The following is a 20133-nucleotide window of genomic DNA, read 5'->3' as shown; positions in this document are numbered from 1 at the left end:
GCGCCGAACAGCACAGTAATCCTGTCCTTGGCCTGTTTTCTACCCTTGATGGCGGTGTTCTTCACTGAGAATGTTTTTGTTGGCAGCATCTTATAAAAAGGTGCAGCCTCGTCAAGGTTGTAAACGTCGTCTGCACCGTACTCGCTAAGCAGCGGCGCCAATGTGTGGTTTCTCCAATCCTCGACAACGCTCTCGTTAGTGCTGCCGCTCTCACCACAGACGGTCAGAAAGGTTAAATTATTGCGTTCTTTAAAACGGCAAAACCATCCATTACTGCACTTAAATTCCTCGTGCCCAAGTTGTAGAGCTAGGTCGTTGGCCTTCTCCCGCAGTAGCGTCCCATTGACGGGAAGGTGGGCAGCGTTTGCTTTCTGCAGCCAGCGAAGCAGAGCAGCTTCCACATCTCCAAATCGTCTTCTTCATCATCATCATCAGCTTCCAAATCATCACCATTACTATGTGGCTTTGCCTCGTGGCTCCGTAGGGCCGTCGTTTCGCCGGGTTTGCGGCGAAACATGGATCAGGCATTGCCGCATAGCAGTCCAAATTTTCGAATTAACCGGGCTGGCGCAGGCCGCCTGTTCGAATTATCCGGCCAAATTTACATTGGAAAATACGGGACCGCAGAAAACCTTCGAATTATCCGGGATTTCGAATTAACCGAGTTCGAATTATCGAGGCATTTTCAAAGGCTATTCAGTGGAGAACCTTTGAGATTCTCAATCGCTATTGAACTCAAAGGAGTTGCGCCGCTGCTACTTGGCACACTCAATTGCAGTTGAGAGGTTTCATTATCTCACACGAAGATGTTGTGGCGCCACCATCACCTCCAATCATTTTGTGGGCATTTTAGCAGTCAACCAACGAGTTCAACCTGAAGCGGTTAGAAACAAAATTTTTATTCATTACAGGGATATTAATCAATCTTGAAAGGAACTTCATTGTTTTGAACAAGCTGTGTTAGGTGTAGAAGTGATCTGTAGTAGCCTTCATGCACTTTTGAGGAAGCTGGCGTTGGTTGAAAAGCATAATACCATTTAAAGGGACACTGAGGAGAAATTGAAGTTGGCTTGTATCGACAGAATACCAGCTCCTGATTACAAAAACGCCACTCATACTGACAACAAAGCTCTTGTAACGTAGAAAAGAGCAAGAACCAAAATACAGGTATCGCCGCCACAGGCCAAACTCGCAAGTACAAGCGTGATGAGATCATAAGCCAAAACAGTGTTGCTAGAACGAATGGTTCTAGCAACACCAGGAACCGAGAAACCATGCATCACTGAGGCGCAGCCAATGCATGCGCAAATCTCCTTGACGTCGCCAGATGGCGCCACGCGCCCGGCTGCTACGCGCGCTCCTGAAGCATCGGGACAAATCAGCGCCTGTTTTCCGGCGGTAGGCGGGCTCCCGGTATTCCGCTAGCGGTAACAAGGTACACGGTATGCTAAAGGTGTCTATTTGCGAGAACTTCGTTGACGACTTCGAGAACGAGATCCATCGTAACACTGGCAAAACGTCAGTGCAAACGTAATCGAAGCGACTGTAGCGACGGCCGCAATAGCCGATAGATGCCTTCAACGTGCGGCCGGCGGTAGCTTTTTTTTCGGCTGCTGCTAGGCCGCACTGCTGGCAGCCAGAAATCACGGAGTCTGCGTTACGTCATGTGCACGTCATGTTTCACGTCTCTTAGTCCTGTGTCGTCATAGACGAATCCCAAGTTTGAATCAGAGCGGCGGGAAAAACTTTTTCAACTTCGAATCCAAATTTCTTAGAAATAAATGCATCTTTCGCTGCCGGCCAAGTGGCAACAAAGCCATGACATGCCGAACTATCGGATTTTACTATAAAAAAAATATTAATAGTGCTCTCCTCAGTGTCCCTTTAAGCGGCGGCAGCACAGGCAAGACCGCACCGTGCAATTCAGTCTAGAGGAGGGCTGCTGTGTTTGAATTGTGCCAATCGTACCTCTTACTCAGTGCCCCGTCAGCAGTCCGTTCGAAATAACGGACGTCTGAAACCCTAGGCTTACATGGGTGGTAGCCGGTACCACGCCAGCAGTTTGAATTATATGGATTTCTGAATCAACCTGGAATGAATTAATGAGGTATTAAATCGAGGCTGGTGCCTTTCCATTGCAAAATTTAGTGGGAAAATGTTTTTTTAGTTGAGGTAAGATAACAAGAACATTTTATTCAGTTGCAGTTTTCTGAAATAACAATAAGGCTTTGTTATACATTAAAATCTCATTAAGTTGTCTTTCAAGGGGCCAGAAAAAGTGTACAAATTATTCAGAACTTTGAATTATCAAATCTCTCGAAAAACTGCCCGAAATCTATTTGCAACACAGTAATTTTATCTTATGAATTCTTGGACAATGGTAGTCTATATTCGAGATGAAAACCAAGCAACACCAATGATTTTTAGTGGTTTTGTCAAGTACTTCGCTTTGCGCACACAGCCATGAATGTTGAAGAACTCCTAGAAAATCGTAAAGGCCTCCGTGGCCCTTTTCACAGTGTGACACAAGCGGTGGTGCCTCTTCACAAATGGCCCCTTCACATTTTGAGGATGCTTCAGTGCACAGACTATGAACAGTGCGTTTCAGCGTACTGGAAGAACAGAAGAAGCGTGTGGATGCAAGTGAGGGAAATATGCGTGGGTGTTCAAATGGCGTGACAAAATAAAAATAAGAGACCATTGACTCGTCAAGCAGCATTCAAAATGGCCTGACTGGCTGATGCGCGCATCCGATGGCAGCCGTGGAATGTCGCGAAATTAAGAAAAGCAAAACCAAATCTATGTGACTGAGCTAACTTCGGCAGTGGGGGACTTCCGATCGTCATTGGATTTTGTCAGATCTTTCAGCTCAAGTTGATCAGCGGGCTTCGAGTTGAGTGCCAGACATTTTGCACATTACCTCTCGCAGCCGGTGACGTCGAGTGCAGCATACGTGTTGGGCGAGATGGTGCAGCACAAGGATGATGCAGCCCAGCCTCTGGTGAAGATCTTCAAGAGCCACAGCTCCGTACTGCCCCTTTTGCGAGCGCTGGCTAGCTGGGAGGTGGCTGGTGCAACGTGAGCATTTCTTTTTCTCTTTTTTTTTGTCCCGTGCTCCCACACCCTTGCAACAACATGTGTTAACTACAAGGCTGTTAGGAATGTGTAACGGCAAAGGCATCTGCTACAGCAGGCATAGTGGTGAGCAATGCCATGGGAAGGTCTCTCGGTACCGCCGTCCCTAGTGAGCCAAGCGGAGCGGCACTTCGAGCGGGCCTTGCAAAACCTACTGGTCTCGCACAGATTTTTACCAGAAATTGTTTGGATCCGCATATAATACGAGGTGGAAATTTGACGTGCTAAAATTTGGAAAAGAAACTTCGTATTATACGCTTTTTTTTTGCGGTATTTTGAGGGTCCTACCTATTTCATGTTTTGTGAGGTCCAGATTGACTGTGTTCGGTTAGGGTATGCTTCCTGTGATAGAAAGTGTAGTCAAATAGGGAGTAACTTAAAGATCAGGTGTGTGCATGACAGCTAAAATAACAGCAGCTGGATAAGTAAGCAGTGTGCTTGAGGCATCTGTGCATTTTTTGTGCATGGCAGGAGCAATCACTATTTGAAATACATTAGAACCCCACTGTTACATATTTTATGGTACCATGGAAAGAAACATATCTGCTGAGAAACGTAGTAGCTGGAAAGCATGCTTGAGAAAAATGTGCATCATTGTCTACAGGTTTTTTTTTTTTTTAACTTCTAGTAAGGCCATATCTTCACTAGAATTTGCAGAGCATTGCGGTTCCCACAATTGTTCACATGCACAGAATGTCCTAAATGCCCTGCAAGAGCTCTGTTGGTGGAAGGGAGGCAGAAGCAAAGAGGGGAGGGTGCACAGAGCAGGCAGAATTCGGGCACGGGCGTGCCCTTCTGCACGGTTGTTGGGGCAGCCGCTTTAATCCCACAGAATCCTCATTTATTGGAACCTATGAAATGCGTTTTTAATCTGCGGATGACAGAAACATGCCTCAGAGCCAATCCACGCATCTGTACAGTAGACTCTCGATGACACGACTATGCTTGATAAGGATTCATGTGACTCACTAGGCCGAAATGCGCGGTGCTGATTGCCCCACTGATCGCGACACGGGAAAATGTGTCAACCGCTGTGACAACTTAGCCAGACCAACGGCGACTTGCGGATACTGCATAGACAGCGCACCACGAAGATCTGTCTTGTGGTTGTCATCTAATATTATGACTGTGACCAGTCCACTTACTGCAAACATCCAGATATAACAAACGAATGGCGTGTGACAGTTACGATGTTGATGGACTCGGCTGTATGCATTCTAGAAGAACAGCGCTGTAGGCTGCAGTGGGGTGCAGCTCAAATGCCCCTTTGAGAAAGCTTTTTTTTTTTCTTTTCTTAGCACTGGGGCTCCTAAACTGGGTTCTGCAAAACACTTGGTTTCCTTGCGGTGGTTTTTGGGTTCCCCGAGCACCTAAATCCTTGTGTGGCTCAGCCTCTTCCTGTCCTTTACCCACTTTATTTTGGGACTTATACTGTAACCGCTCATAGAGCAGGCTCTTTCTACAGCCAGTGTTAATTGAATTTGGCATTATTTGAAGGCCCTTGCTTCTGTATGCTCCATTTTTTGCGTGCATGCCTGACGGGAAGAGACGGAAGGCAAGTCGCATGGAGTTCCAATTACCTTTTAAACCCATTGGGGTTCCCCCGAGGCTAAAAAAAAAAATTGGAGAACCCTGTCTTAGATCATGTTGCTTCCTTGATGGGCCCTGGTTTGCAAAGATGACTGCGGTTCAACAGTCTTTTTCACATCTTAGCTGCGCCAGCTGCGGAGTCTGTAGGCTTTATGGCACAGTAATATACAGTGTGAACAAAGCTCTGCAGTTTTTACACTGGAGCAGTTGTTGTGCATGTGTTCAGCTTTTTTCAATTTCTTAGGCGAGTTTGTGCCGCCGCTTATAATTTTCTTGTGCCATTTATGGTCATGTGTATAAGTGGCTTAAAATTGCATAAAAAGACCTGGCATAGTGAGTCAATTTTTGGAATGTGGTCAGTGTACCATGTGTAGACAGGTAGCATTGTCATCATTTTTCTTCGGAAGGCATTACGTTGCCAGAGTGTTGTGAACATGTATTATTGTGTATTCTGTAACGGCATGTGAATCCCAGATAAGTCGAAGTAGCATGTAGTGCTTTTGCTTGCGAGTGCTTTACACTTTATCCTATGTTTGGCTGACTGCAGGGACCCGCACACAATCTTCCGAGGCAACACACTGGTTTCCAAGTGTGTCGACGAGTACATGAAGCTGACAGGCATGCTCTACCTGCAAGATACTCTCAAAACAGTGGTGGCCAAGGTAAGAGTCTCGCGTTGTGTTCTTTCGTTGTGCTGAGCGAATGACCCTCTGCGCTCTGCTGGGTGCCAGTTGCTCTTCTCTTTCACAGCTGTTTGATTCAAGCCCCTCCCTTTCCTCCCCCTTTTCAACAGATCCTGTCTGAGCGGCTGTCCTGCGAGATTGACCCCACAAGGCTGAAAGATGGCGAGTCACTGAAAGTGAATGAGGTGAGGTGCTCTTTTATTCTGGTCTGCACTGAGTACCTGGCTGGTAATTTGATATCTTGAGCTGTGGACTTGAGTGCCAGCTCTGAAAATGAAGCACTTAGACACCAATCAGTGATAGCATTGTTCTGGCACCCACACAACAATGGAGTCACAGTGTACTTTCGAGACTTTTCTGGGGCCATTAAATGTTGTTTGTAGGTCCGTGCAGTTAATCCGCTATTTACAGCTGAAAGTAGACTTGAGTTAGAGGAGACGTTTGTGTGCGTCTTCGATAGCTTTTTGTGCCACCAGCATCTGCATAAATTAGGTCAAGTACCACCATTGTGATTGCATGTGTTTGCACTTCGTTTCATGCAGAGGCGTACACACTGCAGTGCTTGCACCATTTTTCAGAGCTGTATAATAACTGTCAAGTGGGCCACGATGTTTTAACTATGGGGCCCAGTTATGAGCAGTGCTTGCTCTTGCTCTCGACCGCTGATAGCACTTGATATCTGTGCTGCTGCCGAGTGTATTCCAGCATTGCCTTCACAACCCCAGTGAACTGTGAGCATACATAACAATGCCATCGAACTCACTTTTTGTCTAAAGGAACATTACAGAAGTTTGGGAGCATGTTCGTTATGCTGGGGGAGTATGTTATCCAATGTTTTCGACAACAAAAAGAAATAAATGGCAGGTGCATTCAGCATGTAAGCAAATGCAGTACCTTGTGAATCCCAAGCTGATTTGGCGTTTGGTGTCCCTCTTACTTAGGCGCACCTCCGTGGCTACGTGGGGTCAGCGCTGCAGGCCATTGTGGGCTCGTGGGTGGCCTGCCCGTGGGAGCTATGTGATCTGTTCTCAATGCTGCGTGGCCTGGCGGCTGACCGGTTTCCGGGCCGCAAAGAGCTCCAGTACTCGGTCATCTCGGTCTTCCTCTTCCTGCGCTTCTTCGCTGCAGCCATCCTCAGCCCCAAGCTCTTTGAACTGGCATCACGACCCATCGTGAGTGTGCCTCCTTGTGGTGGTGTCTCTTCCACTTGCTGTTTTGCACAGGTGTGATAATGCCGTGCCGGTGCAAGCTTTGTAAATGAGTAAAGAGTATGACATTGTGTGTATATCTACAATGTAAAGACTTTGTAGCTGCTAACATTTAACAGAATTCTTAAAAACAATGCTTGATGTAATGGTCATTTTTTGTTTACACAAATGGTCTTGAGCGAGCACATTTAGTGTGCTGGCTGTTTCTTTGTTTTTGTTTTGTGGCCATTGTTAAAAGCTTGCTTTTCTAAAGATATCAGCTAGGAAGCAATGGTTGATGTGTGACACACTGAACTTTTGGTGATATGCTGGTGTGTGTGTGCAAATGTTCGACATTTTTTAAAAAGTGAATCGGATATCCTCCTATTCGATACACTGAACGAATCGAACAGTATATGTTCAAAATTATTTTGAACGAATAAATATGTTGTCAGCTTCTCGAATAGTTGTCGAATTTATTAAATGCAACTGAACCGTCATGGTTCAGTCACATTTAAGGTCGGGTGACGTGTCAACGTTGAGGCAGGGTTCAGGTAGGTTGTGCGAAACTGGCCTTTGTGCCCTATCATAGAAGCCGTGGCTTACACAGAGCTCTCCCCCATCTCGCCTTCTGAGATATGGCGCTTTAGTTTTATGTGCGGTCGTCATCAGCAGTTGTTGTTACTGTCATGCAAGATGTCATTGTCTTCTAAGTGTGACATGACTGTCATAGAGTTTGTTTTCTTACTTTATATTGCATACCCTCGATTGGACACTAATGTTGCATCATTTGATAGCTATAGCTATAACTACACAAACCTTGTATAGCACTGAACCGCAGCACAGTTATTAGCGCTTCACTGTGTTCCACTGTTATTAATTTTTATATGAATATTCACATAGGTAGCAAATAATTGTGAAAATATTCAATTCATATTCGATGCGGTTTTGAAAAATGTATTATTCGTAGACCCTTAGTAATTTTATGTCCATTATCCACTTAATTTAGCCATATTCAAGTCTTCTTTACTGATAATGTCAAATGCCTTATCTTTTGAATTGGACAAAATTGTCAGCAGGAAGGCAGCAGCAGCATGTCACATAACTAATATGGACATCTGTATTGAGGCTGTGCTGGATGCAAGACACCTGTCACAAAAGTGCCAAGTGTTGGCTCTGCAGTTGTTGAGCACTTTAAAAGTGGCCCTAGTTAAATTGCAAGAACTGTAGTGTTGTGGGAGGCACTGTGGGGGCTATTGCTGAGGGGGAGAAAATGGCCAGTGTACCCTGGCCCACTGATATTGTACAGGTGTAGAGCAACTCCTGTAAGTGCTGTTCATGACTGGCTGGGACATCATTGATTGTGTAGTTGGCCAGTTCAGCAGCCCCAATTAGTCCACACATGCAGTTCTTTCATGAAAATAGCTTGGCGAACTGAGCCTCAGCCTTACGAGCTGTCACTACCAGCTTCCACAGAGTACATATCTTATTTTTGGGAATAAACATACCTCAGCAGGCTTGAGCCAAATGCAAGAGTTTTATATGTCGCTCTTGGTCAAGGTTCACTGAGTTAAACTTTTACACTTGTGTTTCCAGGATGAACAGTCTCACAGGACCCTTACGTTGGTGTCAAAGTCCATACAAACCCTGGGGAACCTTGTCAGCTCCACATCAGTAAGTCAAGAAGTGATTGTTAAAGATCCATGCTTAGGCACACTGTTTTTATTCTTGGCTGCTCAGGTTTCAGCTCGTAGAAGTGAGCATCTTATGGTCACAGATTTTGTAGTTTCACTGAGTCTTATATTGTCCAAGAAACAGTAAATACCGTATTTACCCAATTCCAACGCGCCCCCGATTCCAACGCGCACCCAATTTACGGCACCAAAAAAAAAAAAAAAAATTTCAAGCCCCGATTCTAACGCGCGCCCGATATTGGTAATAATAAAAAAAAAAAACTACAAGCCCCGCTTCTAACGTGCATGTGACTTCCACGAATGAAAATAATTTGCAACCGTTTTTATATTTTAAGGGGAGGTGCGGGTGAAAAAACCGCGATTTTTTTCGATAGTCGATTTTGTATTTTCTTGCGTTTTGTATTCCCCCAAGCCTCTTCTTTTATGTGTAAAAAAATCAAAGCCGATAATCAATGGGAAGTTAGTAAAAAATACAATTAAAGCACTCGCGGTGGCTTGCGAAAGTGCGAATTTGACCGAATTTCGGGAACGCCGCATTTCGCTCCACGCCGTCGCCCGCTCTTGAATATTCGCGGGGAAGTAGGCCTACCCATCGTCTACAAGAAGCCACTTCGGCAGCGGCGCATTCTTGATAAAAATACGAAAAAAAAGATCGTTTCCCGCCCGAGTCGAGCGTCGCGACTGGCCCTTCAAATCACGTGGTACGATCGGAGCCCTTCCATTGGCTACGAGCATTCCACCGCACGGTCGGGCGCAGACGCTCTAGCTTCTTCGTTCTGCCGCCACCGAGACGTGAACCAACGCTTCTGCCCGGGTTTTTCTCCTATCTCCGCTATGGATGTGACTGAGAAACGAGATTTTCGCTCACGCAATTTCCTGACAAAGCATCAGTATAAAGGAAGACGCCCCAAGCGCAAGCGGAGAGCTCCGGTTACGGGAGGTTCGTCTGCTGCTAGGCGTAACTGCGGCAATGGCGATGCTTCTTGCGGAGCATCCATGACTTCGTCAGTGCGTCTGAGCGAAAGATAAAGATCTTCGACTGTAAAAACAGGCGCGGGAGCGCTGTTATCTGTGAGATCGGCATGATGCACGACCTCGTCAGCGGCGCGGCGTGCCCCGCCTGCGGACGATGTAATCTCTGTCAGAGAGTCGGCCGCAAAACAGAAAGGAGTCTCATCGTTTTTGGAACTTTACCGCCGAAATGACGCGTTTCCGATAACCGTTGTTTCATCAACATATTCTTCGATCCGCGTATCTTGATCGTGCAACGGCAGTGATGCGGCGTCCGCCCGCGGCAGTGCACGGGATACCGTCGCCGTGAACGCGGTCCGTGGTCGCTGAGCACGCGACCAATGACAAGCGCCACACCGGTTGAAAACGGCTCCTGCGACGCAGAAAACGACGAGCAAACGTGCTCCCATGTTTCCAGCAGTTAGTGAGCTCCCACATCGTATAATGGCGATGACGATGGGCAGCTATGGGGCAGTTTCGGTTTGCACTCGAATCCAACGCGCATGCGATTTTGAGACGTATTTTCCCCGAAAAAAGGTGCGCGTTGGAATTGGGTAAATACGGTAATAGGGCCATGGGACAGCTGAAGGCAGCAGAAAATTTTAAATCTAGCACCACCGGGTGACATCAACCATTTCTGCAGGTAGCTAAAAAAAAATACTGTAGAACCTCGATTATATGGCTTTCAAGAGACTGTGTGAAACTGTCATATATAATGCAGGCATCTTGTAATCAAAAATCTCGCACTGTGACACCCTCCAGTTGGTTTAAATTGGCTTAAATTCTTTTGCCCACGCATTATAAAAGCTCCCGTTTTCGTTGTGCAAGACCTCACGCAGCCAGGCTAATCGGAGTCGAAGAGGCAACTTAAACGATGCTCACATGCGCTCCCATGCTTGCGTTTGAAATAAACGTCACATGATCCTCGAAAACAACGTGCCAGAAATATGGTTGCCCTGACTCTTCAAGGACTTTTTGTGACGTGCAGTAAGACCATGCCAGTGACACGTCTTTCTGTACCTTTTGAAGCAAACGATGCTAAACACCAGTGACACACGAACGCGGGTGCACAACTTCTTGACAGTGCACTTTTGTTGGTGATGGATGGATGGACGAGCAAGCAGACGGAAGTGAGCGGGTGGGCAGATGGATGTTGATGGAGCCCTCCCCCAAATTGATAGATAGATGTCAATTTTTCTGCCAAAAGGGTGGGGTGGAGTGGGGGGTGACTATGCAAGTAAATACGGTATAAGGTTTATCTCGGTGCTTGTCAAACTTTTTCCAGTGGATTCGGTCACTCACTACTTTAATGTTTTGGGTCATAGGCGCAGCCTTTCTACAAGGAGGACTACATGAAGGAATTCTATGAAAATTTCATCACCGAGGAACACAAGGAGTCCGTGAGGCAGGTATGGTGACTCCTCTGAGCTTGTCCTGCTAACGAGTTCTCATTCTGTTTCGTTTTGTTTCGAATTATACTGTCTTCACTGATGCAACCACAAATAGTCGAGCCTACGTGTAATAATCTTTACCATGTCAGCATCAGGTTGTCATGTTCATCTCTAAGCATATGCATGCTTAAGACATCACACTCCTGTTGCGTGGCATGCTTTTATGCCGCATGTGCACATTGTTTTGAGCATGGCAGCATATCAGCACTATATTTAGCATGTCTTTTATTCATTGCTGCCGATTTCTGTCTTATTTGATTATGTGTGCAATGCATGCTTGAGATGAAAGGACCAGTTGGCATTCTGAAGTGTGCGTCTTTTCAGGCTGTCCTTCCAAGGTGTTTTGTACCTCACCACACTTAAAGGCACTCTGAGTACAATCCATGCAATTTTTGTTCTTCATAAAAATCACTTTTATGGCTTTTATTTGCACATTTATCGCCGAAAAACTTGCATGCAAAACTTTTCCTGCCACCGAATTCAAACACTTATGACATCTTCACCGAAAGGGACTCCATGATCACTGTTTTTAAGTGAATGGCGGTGTAGCGTGGCCTCTGGGATCCACTTAAAAAAACAGGTGTGCTGATGCACCATAGTTAGTTGGTGAGGGTCCCAATTTTTCTTAAAACAAATTGCTAGTGTTTCGCATATTTTTAGCTATGGGGTCCAAAATCAATCAATTGTGTTTCTCGTTTTTGCTTTTTTTGCCAGTACCTGGAACTCATTTCCTTGAAAAACGTCCCCATGAGGAATCTTGACACACCGTCCATTGTCTTGAAAGAAGGGTAAGCGAATTTGTTTTGCCTGTATTGACCTCATTTCATTGGGGTAGGTGTGCCCTGCCATGCTGAGTACTGTATATAAAAAGAATTCCAACTCTTATCAAAAGCTAAATCTTACGCTGACTTTGAGGTGTAAAGGGGTATGTATTGCGTGGGCAGAGATAATTTTGGGTGCAGGCATTTTATTGGTTTCATCATTTTATGACTCTAGCATTTAGCTGCTGGTTTGTAGAGAGAGAGCAAGAACGCCAGTGATTGCATCTTCGAAGGAAAATGTGATTCTTTCCCCCCATTTTTTTCTTTGCCCTCTCCAGTGACGCAGCGTGCTTGTTTAGCAAAAATGCTAGCGATTTGTTAGATAGCAATGGTTTTGTCAGCACCATCTGATTCTGATCCTTTCACTGAGCATCACTGTCTTAGCTGTTTAGCCCTAGTCGTCGCTGTCCACTAGCAGCCCAGGCTTCATTTTCGCTAAGCAGATGGGTTGTTTGTTCAGATGCCACTTGGTGCATGGCTAAGTTGTGGCTGTTTTTCATGCAGAACCATGACCAAAAGGGCACAAGGGCGCAACAAGCTTGGTCTCAAGAATTTCAAGCGCCGCTACTTCTGCCTCACTACCAAGGAGCTGTACTACTCAAAGACAAAAGGTAAGGCTCAGGTTCTAGGACGTCCTGGATTTGATTGCACCATTTTAGGGCCAGCCTTCATGCTCATGTCAATAGCTGCTTGAGTGCCAGGTCATGCATCACTGCATTTTCTTTGCTCATTGGCCAGAAGAACTAGCTACAACATGCCCATTCGTTTCCGGAAACCAGGAGGTGAAGTACCAAAATGAGAGAAAAGTCATGAATTTTGCTTTCACATTGTTTTACTTCAGCTTAGTTTAGTTTAGTTTTATGGGGGTTTAATGTCACAAAGTGACTCGGGCTAGGAGGGATGCCGGAGTGAAAAGCTCCGGAAATTTCAACCACCTGGCATTACATCGCACAGCACACAGGCCTCTCTAGTATTTTGCCTCCATCGAAATTCAACCGCCGCTGCTGGGGTGTGCTCAATTTTAAGATCTCCCTGGTCAGAGCTTGCCTTACACGTATTGTCGGCATGACACTTGGTGTTGTGAAATTGCATTTAACTGTATTTACAAATGGTGTTTGACAGTAATTTTCAGTGCTGCTGTAATCCACCTTTGTTACATTGTTGCATCTAGTTGCGTGCAGTCGCTTGGTTACATTATGGCTGTTACCAAGCTGAAAAAGAGCAGCTTTGTTGCTCCTAAAAGGAATGCACACTTGTCTACTTCCACATGGCAGTTATGCTTTGAAGGATATTATTTATTTGTTTTATGCTCTCGCTGTCTTTGTCATTGTTCTTGTAAACTTTTACGTGTGGCTCCTGACCACCCTTTCAACAGAACTTTGTTACAACAGTGGAGTGAAAAACCATTGCAGTCAAACAATTTTTCCATGCTTTCGTCTGCCGTGCCTCTTCTGAGGCAGTTTCTCTCGGGCACCTCCACTTTAGGGGCAGTTGACGAGCATGTCAGATGTGTATGCATAATGGCTGTATAAATAACTGTATAAATAGCTAAGCAAACAAGGGAAGGGGAATTGTTGGCTTCTGTCATATTTATAACGAGCCCCTCATTCCCCTTCCCTTGTTTGCTTAATTGCTTAGCGAGGGCCTCGGTTCTGGCAGCCTTGACGCCATAGGAAGCATAAGAGGGTTCTCACGCAGCTTCCACCCGCTCAGTTCGATGACGTTCTACGTCATACCTGTGGGTGGCGCTGATGAACACTCTCAAGCTTAGGTTACTTCTAAAAAAAAAACATAAATACCCGCGAAAGCAGAAGGTTTGACGGCCATCACCGTAGCTCAGAGGTAGAGCACCGGACGCGTAATTCGGAGGTCGTGGGTTTGGATCCCACCGGCGGCATGTGGTTGTTTTTTCTTCTGCTTTTCTATCAATTAGCTTTAAGCGATAACATATTCAGTAATATTCTAAATTGATCAACACCACAAAATAAAAAAATATTAATTAAAAAACAAAATCCCCTATGCCCCTTGGTTTCTGTGGCTGTTGGCTTCTGTCATATGTATAAATAGCTGTATAATGCTCAATGTTCCTTGTTATACTGCTTTTGTTTTTTTTTTCTCTAGGATTTGTACCCTCTTCTGTATGAGCCTGTGGAGGCTTACAGCATTTATAAATAAAATAAGTGTGTCATGGCTCCACTTTGCCCTCCCCCTTTTTTTTTCTACCTGGCACCGTGTGTTCTTACTGCAGATGTGGTTTAGTGTTTTGATTGCTTGCTTTTTCGGTCATTCAGTCGTTTCTTTGTGGCACCATCTATCTCCACAGACTCGAGTCCGCTATGCACCATTCCTCTGTACGAGATCCTGGGAGTGGAGAAAGTGCAGGAAGACTCCTTCAAGATGAAAAATGTAAGTTTGATCTTTGCATCTCTGTTTTATGAGCTAACTATTAGCACGTTAAACTTCTCTACCTCTTGCCATCCGTTTGACGAGTGGACTGCAGCCATGTGTATCTTTGTTCCCAAAATAAAAAGTGCAGGACCAAGAGCACAGTGCCCCTCGTAGCATCAGCAAAAAGCTGGTCAAAGGATATCAAGGAGTGAAAAAACACATTTGTCGAAACAACGCATGTACTCTCTGTGTGGCCTTCTGCAGTTTCCTGTGATTCAAAAGTAGCACTGGAGGTGTGGAGGTGTTTGCAGTACTGATTGAACCGCGTTGAGTAGCTTGGCGAAGATGTTTGAGCTTGGAAAAAGAAAGCATAGAGGACCCTTCGCATATTTTCGCTGCGGAGAGAGGTCAGATGGAAATGGGCATTTCAGTTACAATTACAGAAATTTTTAGGACAGCAAAGATTGTGTGGTTTTCTGTGAGCAAAAAGAGAGAGAGAGAGAGAACTTTTATTTTTCAGCTCAAGTTCAAGCCTTCAGCAAAAAAGAGAAAAGGGGTGAAGACAGACAATTCGCTACTAGGCATACTTCATATATCGAGGAACCACTTGCACGAAACAAATTAGACAGTCTAGTTTGCAGTCTATCCTTGTTCACAGTCTAGCCTTATCCATACTCTAGACCCTGCGCTGTATTTGAAGAAAGGAACGGCAAGTAACTAGCTCACTTTGTTAGTGGGCAGCTCAACAACACAACAGTGCTGTGAGGGGAAAAAAACTAATGCCAACTACCGTATTTACTCGCATAATAGGCGCACTTTTTTTCCAGAAAATCCGGCTCAAAGTTCGGGGTGCGCCTATTATGCGGGGTAAAATTTCCGGAAATTTTTCGACTCGCAAAATTGAACACACCGCGTAAACGCACTCGTGTACGGGCCGCACCCCGTTTTCGCGAAGAAAATATTGAAAAAAAAAAAAGATCCGTGTAGGGCCGCACCGAAACTTTCCACGACACACGCGGGAATAGCCTTCGGAATGCATGCGCCGAGGCCTCCGCGATCGGCTCCGGCTGCGCGCAACGAGCGCTTGATCGCGGAGGCCAGACATGCGCACAGGAGCTTCCAGACGCCGCCCACGGAGGGCGCCCAAGGCCAAGCTCATCATCATCATCGTTTTCCTCCGCCGCGAGCTTTCGCTATCTATATCGCCATCAGCATCACCAGCTCGTTTTTTTTGTTGTTGTTGTTGTTGTTGTTGCTGTCAAGTGCCGGGATTTGCGGTAGCGCGATAGTTATCATGGTTTATGGCTTTGCCGCATTGCTGTTTTATCTCGACGGGCAAGCACCTTAACAGCTCCACAGCTGGGAGTTTGCTCTCGAACACGCAAGCGTGCGGCAGGTCGGAAAATATGACGTGGCCGAGAAGTGCGGCAGTTGCGACTGCGGCGTCCCTAAATTTTCGTACGCGACTCCAAGCGCCGAGGTTTTCGCGGGCCTAAGTTGGGAACGTTTCCGACGGGAGATGAAGCTTTCCAAACAGACGATTAAAGTGAGCATCCCTGAAAACTGTGTGCGGCTGTTCTACGCGATGTCGTTGTGCGTGCTGTGGGTCCGCAGCAGCTGCGACGGCAGCAGCACTAGTGAGGACTAGTAGTCAGTTCAGTAAAAAACTTGTTAAAATAAAGATTGGGAAGCGGGGGGTGGCGAGGCGTCGGCTTGCAATCGTGTAAATACAGTATGGATCACAGTGCCAAGTTCGGGATGCGCCTATTATGCGCGGAAATAAAAAAATCTGATTTTTCGCGCCCTAACTTGGGGTGCGCCTATTATGCGAGTGCGCCTATTACGCGAGTAAATACGGTAAATGCTGCAACTGCCAGCTGAGCGTTGGGTGGGTCTTTTACTAGCTCAAGTTTCTGTGCCACAAGGAGTCAAAGGACAGATAGAACGCCAGCTGCCAACTGAAACTTGTAGTCGGCCTTCCTGGTGGTTATTTTTCTCGCCCAAGCAGTTGAGGAGTCCACCGACAACATGAGCCATTCGTGTGCCTCTCCTTGTCTCAATTCCTGCTGAGGGTCTAGTGTGCGAATAATGCTAAATTGAGAACTAGACTATGTAGTGTGCTTCTTGCGTGCTACATGCAGTACCACACTTTTCAAAAGTATCCTCAACTCTTGCTAAGGGTCTCTAGTCGGATACAACTCAAGAATGAAGTGGCAGATGCCCTCAGAGGTGCCCCTCCAGCCAGTGGTGTCGACCAGTTCTCCTCCTTTCCCCCTTGAACATGCCGGAGTGAAATCGCAGAGGGGGTGGCAGAAGAAAGGGGAGTAACCACGGCTTTATCGGATTAACCGCAGCGTCATGAAAATTGGCCGACTCCATTGGCTGGAGAGCCTTCTTTGAGGGGCATCTGCCACTTCGTTCTTGAGTTGTGTCCAGCTAATATCGCAGATAAGGCTAGACTGGGAACTAGACTAATTTGCTTCGTGCAAGCGGGCTGTGGTCTCCACACTTGGAGAATAATGCTACATGCAGTACCACACTTTTCAAAAGTGTCATTAAGTAACCTAGAGATACTGGAGAACAGAAGAAATTAATTCTTGATGAAGTGTTTTTACAGAGCAGTGGCTTTCCTTCACATTGTTGAAATTGCAAAGTAGCTTCTGACTGCAAATGGGCGAAATGGCAGAAGCGTCTCTTTTCGCTCTCAGGCTTGTTGCATGTCAGCGTCACAAACTGGCTATGCTGACCGCTCTGGCATCGTGTGTAATACTAGTGCTTGTACATGGTAGGGCAATGTGGCTCACATTTAGTAGATGAAGCTACAGTTCATTAGAAAAACTAGTCGTGAGTAAAGCTATACAACTGGGGTGGCTTGGTTTGGGAAATCGGGACTACCGTGCTCTATAAAGAACACTTTTAGAGTGCAGCTCTTAAGCGCTTGTTCGTGGGTTGAGCCGCATCACCGCTGTTGGTGTAACTGAGCCAAACCTTAAATAAATATATAAAAATAAACATTGCCACGACTGGGATTCAAAACCACGGTGCCGCGAACAGCTCAGCTTCGCTGGCCACTGCAGGCTAGGCTATTGCCGCAGCTGATCACGGCTCCCGTTAAACTGCTACACACACTCGTGCAGTGCATTGCACATCATCGTCTTCTTCTATAATCCTGCTATCTTGCGCGCTGTGTATTGCACTTTGTTGTCTTCAACTAATTCTACTATCGAACTAATATTGTTGCCAAATGTGCCAGTGACCCAGTAATAGCAAAAGGATGAGCCTGCAGTGCCTGAGACACCGACAGAGCTATCAGGGAAAATCGTAATCGTCTTACAATTTTTTCATACGACAAAATGCAGTTGGGCAAGCTGTTTGGCCCAGCTGGTCTTGTTAATGCGTGGTCTCGGTACTGTAGTTTAAGGGGGGACACTGGTCTTGAAAAGAAAATTTTATTACTGTAGTCATAGTTATGAAATTTTCAGGGCACATGTATTTTTGTGCACTGATTGTAGATATGTCATTTAATTTCATGTAAAACAATTCCTTGAGCACTTATGCACTTGTTATGGAAGTATTTTGCGGAGAGTTTTGAAGAAAATTTGCTGCAGGAAACTCGCTGAAATATATGCCATTGGGTTCTCTTGACGCCAAGGATATACAATAAGGGTAAAATTATCATCCTGGCTCTCATAGAACTTGAGTTATAGGGTACTGAAGCTGCCACTTCAGAAACAGGAATACACATTTTCCTTCTCATTTCTGAAGCGACAACTTCAAAGCTCTATAACATAAGTTCTATGATAGGCAGGAAGACAGTTTCACCCTTATTGAATTCCTTAGTGTCAAGAGAACCCAATGGCATACATTTCAGCGAGTTTCCCGCAGCAAATTTTCTTCAAAACTCTTTGCAAAATACTAGCATAAAAAGTGCATAAGTGCTCAAAGAATTGTTTTACATGAAATTAAATGCCATATTTAGAATCAGCACACAAAAATACATATTCACTGAAGATTTCGTAACTGTGACTTCATTAATAAAAATTTTTTTTTCAAGACCAGTGTCACCCCTTAAGCGCATGCATCTGAACTCTCTTTAGTTGTGGGCAAAACCACTTTCAGCAACTAAAAGTAGCCTCTATCAAGCTACCAGTTGGTCGAGGGTGTGGAACCTGCAGTAGTACCTCTGGCAGAAGATGCCCACCTGCACTCTGTTGTTGCAGGTGTTCCAGGTGATTCAGAAGTCTCGAGCGCTCTACATCCAGGCCAACAACTGTGTGGAGGAGAAGGAGTGGCGCACCATTCTCACCCGCATCTGCCACTTCAACCTGTGCCGCATACACACCTACCACCCAGCGGCATTCCTCAAGGGCCACTGGCTCTGGTCAGTACTACTCCGGCGTGGACCTGTTGGAAATTGCTCTAGCGCGCTGTGCAGGTATGAACAGGACGAGGAAAATCTCCCCTTGGTCCACTGGCTCCAAGTTTACTACTCAAAGCGTTTGTAGCAGCGGTGTGCCAGATCAGGGGGTGGAGTTCCCCCTCTCACATATTCATTTCACATGGGCTTCCTCTGTGACGTAATGCCTGTCAGGCAGCGCTGTGCTGCTTTTGACTGTCTCCATCAGTCACATGCTGCTGGTCACATTTTTTTTTTAAATGCAGTAACAGTAGGAGTGCCGCGAAAGCAAAAATTGGCTGGCGGCACCGGCGACTGTGTGAAGTTTCTTCCTACCAACCGCAGCAGGCGGTGTGAGAGAGGGAAATCTCCCTCCGCTTGTAGTAGTTAGAGGAGAGATGTGCCATGCTAAGAATGACTCGGACAAAAATGATTGAAAGATGGGATTACGAATAGAAATGGAATATGAACAGAATCGGAATAGATTGGTGAATGAAAGAAAAATGAGTCAATTGGAATAGACCGAGGAGTGAAAAAAAATGCCGTTGCATTCCTCCACGTCAATCCAGTTGATCACCCCTAAATTGATTTTCTTCATTTGGGTGCGGATAATGACTCAGTAAAGTTTCTCTGTGTTGTTCTGCACTGGATGCCGAGGTGTCCCACCCCCCTTGTCAGGGCAACAAGCCATGCACTTGCACTGCTGCCTGCAAGTGTCAGGGAGTTGTTTGACTGCTCATTGCCTTTACTCTGCTGCATTATGTGCACTGAGGGCTTCCAGTGGCAAATGTGCTCTGCCTCTGCCTTCTATTGTTTCAATGTTTGTCCCACCTGCCTCGCAGCTGCAAGGAGGAGAGTGAGACGGCACCCGGCTGCTCCCCTGTGACATCATACAACCTGGCTGACATCAAGGTGACCATAGACACGGACCGGGAGATGCAGCGCGTCCACTCCATCTTCCTCAACCAGATGCAAGTTATTGAGCGGCTCATTGGTGAGCATCTGTGCCCACAGAAGTGCTTGCAGGCGTCATTGTTTTGTGACAGCAGAGAGAAAAGGTTGGGGCTGAAAATGCTTGGCATCGTGGGTGTGTTTTGGGCAGCTGGGTGTGTTTGCTTGCATGCATGCCTGGTAGCTGCAGGTGCTGTGTACAATTTGCAGGGTCAACGTATACGCAGCAGTATAGACGCTTTACAGCGGCGTATCATGGGGGCTGCCATCTTTGATCACGTGATCACGTCGCCATTACTCGCCTCCTGACCGCTCGGCGCGCGCCTCGTCGCGACGGCTGCTGCGTCTGATGTTTCGTTTCCGACAGGCAGTGTTTCGGCTGATACGGTTGTAAAGGAGTGGGAAGACGACACTGTGGTTGGTCCGAAGCTTCGAAGGACATGTGAAAACCCTAATTTGATCACTTCAGGCATGAAAACGTGATCGGGCTTCATGTCGCGAAGAGCGGCTGAGCTCTCGCCTGTTCGAGGCAATGGGTGGATCGCCTGAATGCCGCTGAAGGCTTTGCTTAATATTTTTTTATTGTTATTATCTAAAACAGCAAGGTTTAATGACCCTGCGGCTGCGCAGGTCGTTGTCGTATTGTCTACATGCATGCGGCGACTGCTCTAAAACGCTCACATGCACATCCTACTCATTTGTTTACAACCTGTTAAAGGTGCGTAGGAAGCCTAAAATATTTTGTTGGTTTGCTAAACAAAGGAAGGCGACAAAAATAACCAAACAAATGTTACCTGATCATGTATGCAGTACCATGCATCAAGCA

At 46.1% G+C, this 20133-nt stretch overlaps 1 protein-coding gene across 4 annotated transcripts in view; it reads left to right on the top strand.

The window, feature by feature from the left end:
- Positions 1 to 20133, top strand: part of RasGAP1 (Ras GTPase activating protein 1) — a 37468-nt gene that overhangs the window by 9453 nt on the left and 7882 nt on the right. For 2 of the 4 annotated variants that reach the window (XM_089544567.1, XM_089544565.1), the window contains exons 8-18: positions 2930 to 3078; positions 5273 to 5387; positions 5519 to 5593; positions 6350 to 6580; positions 8192 to 8269; positions 10626 to 10709; positions 11466 to 11539; positions 12077 to 12183; positions 13896 to 13978; positions 18181 to 18341; positions 19199 to 19350. In XM_089544567.1, coding sequence (XP_089400693.1) covers positions 2930 to 3078; positions 5273 to 5387; positions 5519 to 5593; positions 6350 to 6580; positions 8192 to 8269; positions 10626 to 10709; positions 11466 to 11539; positions 12077 to 12183; positions 13896 to 13978; positions 18181 to 18341; positions 19199 to 19350 — 1309 coding nt within the window. Of the gene's footprint in view, positions 1 to 2929; positions 3079 to 5272; positions 5388 to 5518; positions 5594 to 6349; positions 6581 to 8191; positions 8270 to 10625; positions 10710 to 11465; positions 11540 to 12076; positions 12184 to 13895; positions 13979 to 18180; positions 18396 to 19198; positions 19351 to 20133 lie in introns of all 4 variants that reach the window. The other 2 variants (XM_089544564.1, XM_089544563.1) reach the window with 1 other exon arrangement.

The sequence above is a fragment of the Amblyomma mixtum genome, chromosome 5 (assembly GCF_055824585.1).
Source record: "Amblyomma mixtum isolate Tamu chromosome 5, ASM5582458v1, whole genome shotgun sequence".
Lineage (NCBI taxonomy): Eukaryota > Metazoa > Arthropoda > Arachnida > Ixodida > Ixodidae > Amblyomma > Amblyomma mixtum.
The sequence above is the reverse complement of the archived record's forward strand: the minus strand, read 5'-3'. Positions and strand labels throughout refer to the sequence as shown.